This window comes from Scomber japonicus, chromosome 24 (assembly GCF_027409825.1).
Source record: "Scomber japonicus isolate fScoJap1 chromosome 24, fScoJap1.pri, whole genome shotgun sequence".
In the NCBI taxonomy this organism is placed as follows: Eukaryota; Metazoa; Chordata; class Actinopteri; order Scombriformes; family Scombridae; genus Scomber; species Scomber japonicus.
The window spans coordinates 5,016,035-5,027,542 of NC_070601.1; the positions used below are offsets into that span (position 1 = coordinate 5,016,035).

The 11,508-nt window shown below is 39.5% G+C and overlaps 1 protein-coding gene across 1 annotated transcript; it reads right to left on the reverse strand.

Moving 5' to 3' along the window:
- Nucleotides 1-442: 442 nt before the first annotated feature.
- Nucleotides 443-4,597, reverse strand: LOC128354244 (nuclear receptor subfamily 4 group A member 2-like). The gene is made up of 6 exons (XM_053314505.1): nucleotides 3,755-4,597; nucleotides 2,337-2,466; nucleotides 2,087-2,241; nucleotides 1,730-1,929; nucleotides 1,275-1,453; nucleotides 443-760 (listed from the first exon to the last, which is right to left on the reverse strand). Exons 1-6 carry the CDS (start codon nucleotides 4,595-4,597, stop codon nucleotides 501-503), a joined length of 1,767 nt encoding a protein of 588 aa, XP_053170480.1. The 3' UTR covers nucleotides 443-500.
- Nucleotides 4,598-11,508: the final 6,911 nt, after the last annotated feature.

Here is an 11,508-nt window from a genome sequence, read left to right on the forward strand (position 1 = left end):
TATGACTAATATATAGCCTCTAGCTTGTGAAAAACCTAAACAGGATGGGTCTCGCTCCTCTCGTATATAAAAAACAGTCTCTACACAGGCTGAGAACAAGAAAAGTGTGAGATGAGATGAACAGGCTCGCTTAGAAGGAGTCCAAATCTCACTGTAAAAATGTGACCAAGTAAAAAGAAATTGTTAAGAGTGTTTTTAAATTGTTCATTTCTTGCAGATGTTGAAAATTGGTCAGTATATAATCCACACAGGGGAGAGAAAAAAAATCTCTGTGATTCAGTTCCTTTAAATAACAGATAAGTGGTCACAATTCTTGAAATAGATTGGAGGGAAAAATATGATTTGATGACTCAGTATTAGATTTAAAAATGTTTTTAATGTTGTGGACGAAGCTCAAACTGTCAGAGATGAATGTAAGGATTAAAGCAGGAGTAGTCTAGTAATGCCATCTCTTGAAAAAAACACAGAAAAAACGTCCCCATGTGTGTTCTCTCATGTCTCTAAAATGGCAACGTGTCGAGGAATAACTTATCTATTATTGCAGGCGGCGGCACCAAGTCCTCCAGCTTCAAATAAAAAATCCTCTGCAGGCCTTGGATGCACAGAGTACGGAGTTCAGGCAGCTTTTCCAAGAGTCTGGACAAATGGTCGGACCAACAGTTTGAGCCTCTGTCGGCGCACATCCCGCCGTCCTTCAAGCACTTGACGATGTTGTTCTGCAGCTCCTCCACTTTCTTGGGCTCCTTCAGTCCGTGCCGCTCTGCAGGTCCATAGGTGAGAGCCCAAAAACACATATTAGATAGTTTATAATGACAAATGACCTTTAATGAGACACTGAAATGTTTAATTATCTCCAAATCTTGTGGGGAAAATGCTGCTGGGATGAGATGTCATTTCTTTTTTTCCCAAAACTTTAAGCTTTGACAGATTTAATCACACATTTAAACCAAACAAGCCCAACACAAGAACTCTACATATTTAATTTATGTCATTACAATCAATTCTGATGTGTCCTATGCCCCCTAAATGCTACGTGGTTCACAGCAAGAAAAGATATTTCTTCTTAATTAAAGTTGCACCTCTCTGCATAATTAAATTTATAGTATACTACTTTTTTAGCTGATACATTTTCTTAATATTTTAGACAATAAAGACAATAAATATGGGTCAAATCCAATTTCTAGAGCAAGAAAAAGAGTTCAGGCTGGAGTACTTGAATGCAACATTTAAACTGAGCATTTTGTGGCCACACAAAATATTTCAGATCATCTCACCTGTGACCAGAGCGAGGGCGCATATGCACGAGAAGGTGGAGACGTCTAGATTCATCCTCTGCAGATTGGCGGAGAACTCAACAATGCTGTCAATCCACTCCCCAAAGCCCCGCAGGCACTGGAGCCGGTGCCACACCGACCCGTCGCAGAAGATCAGCTTCCCTTCTTCCGGGTTTGATCTGAAACATTATGACAGCTTGTGCTAAAAGTAGAAAAACCTGAATGGTGGAACAAGTAGATATAAGCTGCCTGGTTATACAGACACCTTTGTATTCATAAACAGGGGTGTAGATAGTCATTTTAGCCTCCTTGCTGTATTCATGCACCCTGCCACCTTTTATGAACCTTGTCCAGGTTTGAATCACACAAACAAAGATCCAGTCCTCTTTCCATCTGCTAAACTCCTTTGGATATTGTTGCAAAAATGTCACATCAGCCCCCTCTCCATTGTTTACCTGTACGACAGCCGTAAAACAAAGAGCTCCAGGAAAGCAGAGTAGAACAGGAGGTCTTGGTCTTGCTTAGGCAGTGAGATAAAGCCCGGGATCTTCTGGGCCCAACCTCGAATCACCTCCATCGATCTGATCAGGAGGTCATAAAACTGCCGCACGTGTTGAGCATCGTCTCCTGGTGGGCTTCCAGGACTCTCTTTGAACTAGAGGAGTCAAATAGGACAGAAATACCATGAATACTGGATTATATGTAGACTTATTTGAGGATAATGACACTTAAAGTCTATTAATGTTAGTTTAGGAATAGGTAGATAAAGTATGGATAGGCGATTCTTAGGTAATGACGTCAACACTGCTTACTTTAGAGTAGTCAAGGCGAGAGGGCGAAGGGTTCGACTCCACATGTGCCCTGACGAGGGCGCTGAGGGTGCTGACAGGCGAGGACGAGTCCGGAAGAGCTTTGGGTTTGGACGGCAGGCGACCTCTTCGACCCTTCAGACCCGCTGTCCTCACCACTACAGAGCAGGCATAGAAATGGGAGATGTCCATGAGTACATTGGGAGGATTATGTTAAATGATTTAAGAGAACCAGTTTGCAGCACTGACTTACCTTCTTTGACCATTCCCACTACAAGGCACTTCTGGAAGCGACAATATTGGCATCGGTTCCTCCTGCGTTTGTCCACAGGGCAGTTTTTGGCAGCCAAACAAACGTACTTGGCATTTTTTTGCACTGTGCGCTGGAGATAGAAAAAGATTGAGATGTTTTGTCAGTGTACGAACCTGGAAAATATCATCACATGGGCCAGAAAATGAGATGTATTTGATGCTAATTGGGTTGAGATGGTGCGTAATGTTTACTGTGGATGACATAACCTCCTCTTGTCTATTTAATACCGTAAATATAGAAAAACACAAAGATTCTTCAAGGATTCTTTGGTTACAGGTTGAAACCGACTTAAAGAGCCTCAGAAAATATATTGTAGTGTTTCTTTCTGAAATGTTCTTACGTCCTCTAAGATATTTAAATACTATAAAACCTCTAAATGGGCTCCACTGTGTAACAAACCCAAATTATAGCCTCAGAATTATTAACAAGAGAACATTTTCATGACATTTTCATTGCTTCACTTTCTTAGCAGCTTATCAGGCGTCTTGCCAGACAGTTAAACCACATTGTTGTTCTCTGTGGAATCAATATCATGTTGTCAAATGGTTCATTCTGGTTTCTGCATAAAAACCCCCCAGCCTTTTTGGATGATTTTTGCAGCAAGATAAGAGTTCTGCAGCGGTGCATGCTAAAGAAAACAAGAAGTGTGACAAAGACCAATGACATAAGCATAAAATAAACTCTCTTGAAGGCTTCTTTGAAAACTCTTCAACATAAAGAGGAAATTAAAAAGCCTTAAATGGTTCTTTGAAAATTAACAGCAGCACTCTTGCTCCTATGGGCCATCTGAGGCAGTATAAGGCATTCAGCAGGCGGATAGGGCAGTCTGGGTAAATACAGGGTCGTGGTCATTCATAATTTGGAGAATCGCCCCGGGGAATCTCCTTCAGAGAGAAAAAGGGGGAGGTTTTTATTCATGGCACGTTAGTGGTCATTTTCATACAGGACATTTGCCCCCTAAAACGCGTGTGTCAAGAGATCAAAACGTGCATCTGAAGCACAATGACCAATTCAAGAGAGCAGTCAGGATTCCCAGTGGGGTTTTTACATTATAGCCTGTTAACAGGAATTAGAGTTTAATTATGCGACAGAGTGGCCATGTAGTCTTGTCTGTATGTGCAGAGAAAGGTGATTCCATGTTAACAAATCTGGTATTTTTATCCTTAAGTAATATCAGACACATTCTTTTTAAGGATTGTTTCATGGTTTGGACAGAAATGTTCACTTTTGCGCAGCTGTATTATCCCAATTTCAACTTTTCAGCGTAATAAAGGTGCCACACATTTGAACTGCCTGCAGATTTCTCCGTGTTGCAATATTTCATGAAGCTTTAATATAAAGTTGCATTCATAACAAACCTTGAAAAATCCCTTGCAGCCTTCGCAGGTGCGCACTCCGTAGTGCTGGCAGGCTGCGTTATCCCCGCACACCGCGCACAGCCCCTCACTGCTCAGCGGTCCTCGGCTGGAGCATGAAGGACTCTGATAGTCCTTAAAGTGGTGGCTGTGGGCGAGTTGGAAAGGGTGAGGGAATCCCACACCGGGCTGCTTTCCGAGACCAGTGCAGCCGAGAACCCCGGGGCTGTCCAGCGATTGGTGCGCACCGGTAGCGTCCAGGTTCATGGACACGTGGAGAGATCCGTCACATTTCATTTGGCAGGCGGATAAGTTCTGACTGGCGTGTTGTGCGTGTTTGAGGGAAAATAGTGAGAATCTAGAAAGTGTGTTTTTCCTGTGCGCCGCCGCCAAATAGTCTTGACGGAAACTGTACAGAGAGCCGGAGTCTTCCCATATGTGTCCCGGTGGAGTCTGGAAGTTGGATGTGTGTGGCGACGGAGACCGGTAATAATAAACGGAGCCCGGGGAGGAGAGCAGCTCGTCTGATTGGTGTACATGATGCTGAGTCGGCTGATACCGCGGACATCCATGCATATCCTCCACCTTTACGCACGGAATCTCCCCCTGAACCGGCATTTGGAAGAGACACTGGGGCTTAACGTCGTAGCCGGAGCTGTAGGTGTCCGTTAATGGGCCAAAACTGGGACCCGATGAGGCAGCTGATACTTCATTGTTGGTAAGGTCCATGCTAAACTTGACAAACTCCGGGGTGAGGAAGTCGCAGCTGCGCTCTCCGATGGCGCCCTGTGAGGCCGGGCTGGCTCCCTGTGGAGAGGAGCCGCACTGGGTCTGGACGCACGGCATGGTCACTGCAAACATGAAAATCATAAAGTTAGCTAAAAATGACTTGTAGGCTATTTGGCAAAATTGAATAATGCGCATGAAAATGAAACACTCTGCAAGACTTCAATCTCTTAATCTATGTTAAATGTTACTTTCCTTTAAATTGTATAATTTCAAAACAGGCAGGCATGATAAAATAATATGTTTTTAAACGTTTCTTCATAATTCTCCTATTTTTTTTCTACAAAAAGTACATTTGAAACAAGTTGCGCACCATTAGAAATGGTCACTTGTTGAAAGAAAGATACTTCTACACTTTTAAAATTAAATTTAAACCACTTGGACATCTTTTGCAGTATGCAGAATAACAGTATTAAACTTGGATGCGTAAAAACCAGAATTTAAGCTACTACCTTAAGGCAAGCTGTCTTATTTTCCAAAGCGTGGTACTGTCCTGTTATTTGCCTGCTATGAAACAGAAAACATTAGAGCATCACTTGCAGTCACTTACACTGACATGCAGCATTGCTTTCTTCATAAATGAGTAGATAAAAAGTGGAATATGCATTACCTTAGACTTCCATCCAGTGCAAGAGAACAGTGGCAAGTAATCCCATTTCTGCTGCAGTATTGCTGTGTATCAGTTACAGTTTTGCTGTGACCAGAAAAGTCCATTCGCTGTCTGTCTGGAGAGCAAAGGAAATGACTGTTCACTTCTCCCACTCTTGGCTTACAGACTGGCTGCCAGTGACACCGACAATGTGCTTTTGTTTACGTGGTGCGCACCCGTGTGCCAAACCCTATTACGCACAAGGCACAGAGGGGTGGAGTGGCGTGAGTGTCTCTCTCTCTCTCTCTCTCTCTCTCTCTCCCTCTCTCTCTCTCTCTCTCTCTCTCTGTGTGCTCTCTCTCTCTCTCTCTCTCTCTGTGTGTGTGTGTGTGTGTGTGTGGCCGGGTGGAGGGGGTTATTTGGAAATAATGCTTGCGGCCCACTCTTTTGCAGTTTGCCTCATGCGTGAGCTATTTTATTGCAATTGGATAAACTATCAAACATGTGGCTGTAAATCAATGCATGTGTGTGTGCTGATATTGTTGGGAAATAACAATAAAAAATGAATATTTTACTGCTGATCATCTTCAACTGCTTTTATTTAATCTGTGGTAGAGAGAGAACAACAGGTTGCAGTTTAAAAACGTGTCTCCTATCAGTTAAAATGTCAGTCTAATTATAATTATATGTTGGGGGGGGGGGGTGGTTATGAGACTCCTCCTGAAAGACATAGCAAACGACAGGTGGTGGCACTTCTCACTCTTTATTATTATCCTGCAGGAGATAGATGGAGAGGATACTGGCGTCTATATTACACATGCAATAGTCCATTGATTCATCGTTGAGTGACAGACTATTTTGATCACTGAGACATCATTTTAGGAGCTTAATTGTTTAAAAGAAAACATGCCAAAGATGAGCTATAAGTTCTCAATTGTGACAATAAATGCATTTATTTGTCTTACGTTGGTATAATCTTCAAGTTGTGCACATCTGAAGAGGTCACACTGGACTATGAGGAACTATTACAGATGTTTTTCATAGACTAAATAATGAGTCAATGATGAAATATGAATGGAATAACTGTTGCAAACTATTCTCAAGTAGTGAAAGTTGGTATCAAATATGTCATCTTGTCTACTTCTGCTTTGATCTGCAGGTCCTCCCTTCCTGCTGTGGTCAGACTTGTCAGTCAACACTGCTCCCATTAGACCACACACTCACCAAAACTGACAAATCAACTGTGCAATATCAATGTATATTAAACTGTGCAAAGTGTGTTTATTATATCTTACTGTCTGTTTAGTTCTCTACAATATCTTGCTATTTTTACTGATGCTTCTTGCTATTGTTCTGTCTCCTTTGTTGTCAGTTTCTCCAACATTGGATTATTTATCTTATCTTATCTCTGGTGGTTTATTTTTTTTTAATCAAAAGTGAAAGTTGGCATCAAATGTCTGGTCTAATTTATCATTTTGTTTACTTATGTTTGGGTGTGTCTACTTTATAGAGACAAATATTTGACATTTGAGCCCAAGTCTCTTCTCTAATGAAGAAAAAACAGGTTTTGTAGAAAAAATGTGTTTATATTACAAGTAGAGCTGCAACTACTGTTTAATTAATAGATTTGTGTAACTACTGAAAATAAATCTGCAACTATTTTAATAACTGAATCATCATTTTATTAGATTTATACGCAAAAATACCAAATATTAACTTGTTTTAAGTTCTCAAATGTGATGATAAATGCTTTTCTTTGTCACGTGTGATGGTTCAAGTAGTGACAGTTGCTATCAAATGTCTGCTTAAATCTTGTTAATCGATAATGACAATACATTTCAGTCATCAAATGTCTACTCTAACATGTTATCTTGTCCACTTCTGCTCTGATCTTATATTTCCTGGTTTAAATGACACATCTAGCACATTTAAGTCTATTTTATGGAGGGAAACATTTAATATTCGACTATCTCCGCTTCTTTTCGTCAATAAAAGGCTGATTTTATAGTTAAAAACATGCTAATATCACTTATCTTTCTTACTATCTTCCAGGAGAGTTGATGGAGGGCCCTCGCCTTACGTCACATCTAAGCACCGCCTCTTCTCTAACGCTATTGGACGAACCCACCTGAGCGCTGAATTCTGATTGGCTCTACTCAACGTCACTCGGCGCCGTTCAGTTTCCTGGTTGTATCTGTCAAACACACAAGACTCCGCTTTTGGATAACAAACCGATGTCCTCAGTCGCCGCCCTGCCTTACATCGTCCCAATTGAGCTTTATCCATCCGCAGAACAAGAAAGCCTGTAAGTGGAAACATCTGTTGTATCACCTGTTGTTGTTTTAACATTAAAAAAACGAGTCGTACGAGTGGTTAAACCTGTTTATTTTGGTCTTAAATCCAACATCTAACGAGTTTTCCCCGTTGCTAGTGACTATGTAACAGTGGAAGGAATAGCCTCTTCTCTTCTGCAGGATATGTCAAGTTAATATGGTTATATTGCTTATTTAAAACCGTCATAAAATAGAAGAAATACTCATATAATGTTAGCCCTTCATGTCAAGGTGTTGGTGTTTTTTCTAAAGAGCTTATTCGTGACCTCTAAGACGAAGCTTGCTGTCGGTTTTCCTTCAAAGAGCAAACTGAGCTGACATTTTAATCCACTGTAAAAGATGTCAGACTTTCTCTAGTGGTGTGGTAATACACTACAACAACATAATAATAATACTAATAATGATGATAGAGAAAAAGCAGCTACCATGCATATTAAAACACAAATCACTGACAGGAAGAGGAGTGTAGAACATGAAAATGAGACCATGTGTTTCTTCTTATAAAAAAAAATAGCAGACAGGAAGCTCCCTCCTGTGCTGACTCACAATGAGTAGCTATATGGAGGCTGAGTCACCTCCCAAAGCTGGAGGAAATCACCACGAGGAGAAATGGTTAAATTAGTGCTTCAATTTCACTTCCAGCATGGTGTGGTTCAGCTGGTTTAAGTACACCTTCCCTTTTTTCTTTTTTCAGTGAGCTGCTGTCTTGTCTGTCCTCAGGGCTAATTATTTGTCATGTTTGGCCCTTTTTTTTTTTTTTTTGCCTTCAGTAATGAGCAGTCTGTGAAAAGGGGGTGTGAAAAGCAAAGCGTGTGGTATGCCACTGACTGAGCAGGATTTGTTGTAATGTGGAGCTTTTGAAGGCCAGGACACAAAGGGAAGTGTGGTTAAATGTGACACCTGTGTATCCCTGAATGTATCATTATTTCAACACCTATACCTTCAATTACAGCAAGCGTGTGAGCATCCTAAAGTGGTATCAGGTGTGTAGGCTTCAGGTAAAGACATTCAAAGAGTAATAATCACTATACTTATAGAAATATAAGCAAAAGGCAAAGTTTTATAAATGTTAAATATTGTCTTTGCTGTAATAATATAAGTGTTTTTGCTCAAAAGTGAAAGTTGGCTTCAAATGTAAGGTCAATTTTGCCATTTTGTTTACTTATACTTAGGTTTAAAGCATTTTTTGTTTACTTTATATAGAGACAAACAGTCTACAGTCTCGTCTTAAACAGGTTTTGTAGGAAAAATGTGTTCAGAGCTACAACTATTGGTTAATTAATTGATTAGTGTAATGACAGAAAATTAATATGTGACTATTTTGATAACTGAATCGGCATTTTAGTCATTTTTTAAGCAAAAATACCAAAGATCAGCTCATTTTAGGTTCTTAAATGTGATTTACTTTGTCGTGTGTGATGGTAAATTGACTATTTTGGGGTTTTGGACTGTTAGTCAGACACATTTGATGATCTCACACTAGACTGTGTGGACTGTAATAGACAGTTTTTATTGTTTTCTGACATTTTTCATCACAAAACAAGCCATAATCGAGAAGTTAGATGAATCGATAATTGCAATAAATGTTAGTTGTGGCCTTCAAGTAGTGACAGTTGGCATCAAATATCTGCTCAAATCTGCTCTTCTTCTGCCTTGATCTGATATTTCCTGATTTAAATGACACATGTAGCTTCATTTAGACTGTTTTATTGAGGCTGATGTTGAATTCCTGCTTCTTATCATCGATGAAACAGCTGATTTTGTAGGAAAAGCATGTTTATGTTACTTATAACCTTTTAATTAAGGAATTGAGAAAAGGATATCTTTTATATTGGATCCAAAACCCAGTAAGAGAAGCAATATTTGATGTAAAATGGTAAATATCCAGTGAAAAAGTGAGTAAACAAGGTGCTTGGTGCTTCACTTTTTTATATATTTGCTACCAAAAACAGTAAAAGTTTAATATCCAGCTCTACTAACATTTAGAGCAGCTGTCAGGACTATAATTATATATCAGTCTTATGTTCATACTATACCTCACAGCTTTACCATCCTACCCATGCAGTGAGGGTGTGATAGCTTTACACCGACCAGCCAGACCAGATTAAGATACAGCTCCGTGGAAACCTTGTCCTAACGTCTTTATAACGGGTTATAAAAGAAACTACTTTGCTTAAACCACAGTGCACACATCCTTTAAACTGCCTCTTGTAAACTTTTACATTTTTATTTCAAAGTTTGGTGCTAACATTAGCCGACACCATGGCTCGCTACTTGTAATAGGTCATTTACACCAAACTGGTTATTGGCATTTATACCATCTGTAGCAAGTGTTTTATTAAAATGCATTAGAATCTGTTACAGCTAATCCGCCACTCCCTGGAAACCTTTATCTAAAAGGGCTTTTAGTGGGAATGCAAATACTTTTTTTTGGGCTGCCCCTGGTGGGAATTGAGGCCTTCGCTCCCTGCCAGAGAGGACTGGTATCATGTTCAGCTCGTTAGGCAGTTTCTTTTTAATGGACTGGACATTTCAATCTGTAAATGGCTTATTTTAATGTTTCAAAGCCTGTTTCGAGTCATTTTCTTGATTTTATAGATGATTATTTTTTATTTAGCTGCACTTAGCTGAAACAATTAGTCAATTAAGAGTAAAACAATTATCTAAATATTTTGATAATTCATTAATTGTTAAAGTATTTTTTCAATCTGAAGTGCCAAACCTACTTAAATGTGGAGATATCTTACTTTTCTATGTCTTATGCGATATTAAACTGAATATATAGTTTGAAGCTTGGACTTTGGGAATCTGTGACGGGCGTTTCCACTATTTTATGACACTTTATCGAACTAGCGCTTAATTCAAGGCTGTAATCAGTAGCTTAATCAATAATGAAAAATAATCATTAGTCATAGCCTTACAGTATATTCAAGCATGCTTTACACTATAGGATCATTATTAAAAGGTGTGGACACTGGAAAAATACACCCTGATAAAGAGCAAACACATTAATCTGGAGGAAAGGGCGTCCACATACTTTCAGCTATAAACTGTGTCTCAACTCTTATAGAAATGAAATAAATGACTTGTTAGCACATGTTTGACCACACAGGTACAATCATTGGTGGTCATTATAGTTAAATGGTAGCATTATGGGACTGTCCTGCATCTGTAGAGTGCATGTTTAATGTATTATCATGGGGTTGAACTTGAGTTGAGTTTGTGTATTAAGAAATGACTTATCACTGCAGGAAGAATATCTTTAGTTTTTTTATTTTATTATGAAGCCAAAAGGTAATAACTATATATTTGGTGTAAAAAAAAAAAAAACTGAGCTCAAGCTAGTTCAGGCTAGCCGAAGAGCAGTGACAGTTTAGTTTAGTTTAGTTTATTTGGATCCCCGTTAGCTGTTACCCAGGCAACAGCTACTCTTCCTGGGGTCCATAACAGTCACCTGTAATTGCACACACATCTTAATAATTGAGTTTTAATGTCACATAAATAAGTCAGCAGCTAAATAGAATCATAGTAAAGGGAAAGAAGTAGCACCTGTCCCACAAAGCTAACTAGCTTAGCTCAGGTTGCTCACACAGAGAGTGCACCATCTGATTTTATGACCTTCTAACTATCCTAAATTTGCATGCATTTCACTGAACTGCTAATTATCAAATCACAGTGAAGGAAATGTGCGTTAACGTCGGATCGTTGGACGAGCTTAATGATTTTGCTAAAGGCGGAACTAGCAGTCTATTTTTAATGAGTGATTAATATGTTTTTTTTCAATGCAAATCAATACGTCTGATCATGTTTTAAATGTCAAAAAGTAATGACAAACACCTGTCACAAGTTACCAGAGCTGACTGCAGTGTCCTCCAAGTGATTACTGAGTCTAAGCAGCACTTAAGCAAACATTAGTCACGCTGCAGCGAGCAAATAGCTTTTAAAGAACTAAAATAAGTCATATATTACATGAATAGGCAACCGCCTTTAAATAAGCAGAGTCACTGTTTAGTAAGTAAGCATGAACACATTCCTCAGCCTCTTTCCAC

Coding starts and splice junctions, on each gene's coding strand:
- LOC128354244 (XM_053314505.1), bottom strand. CDS start 4,597: ATGCCGTGCGTCCAGACCCAGTGCGGCTCCTCTCCACAGGGAGCCAGC. Junction 1,454..1,729: donor GTTTTACGGCTGTCGTACAG/GTAAACAATGGA, acceptor ATAATGTTTCAG/ATCAAACCCGGAAGAAGGGA. Junction 761..1,274: donor CGCCCTCGCTCTGGTCACAG/GTGAGATGATCT, acceptor ATGGACCTGCAG/AGCGGCACGGACTGAAGGAG.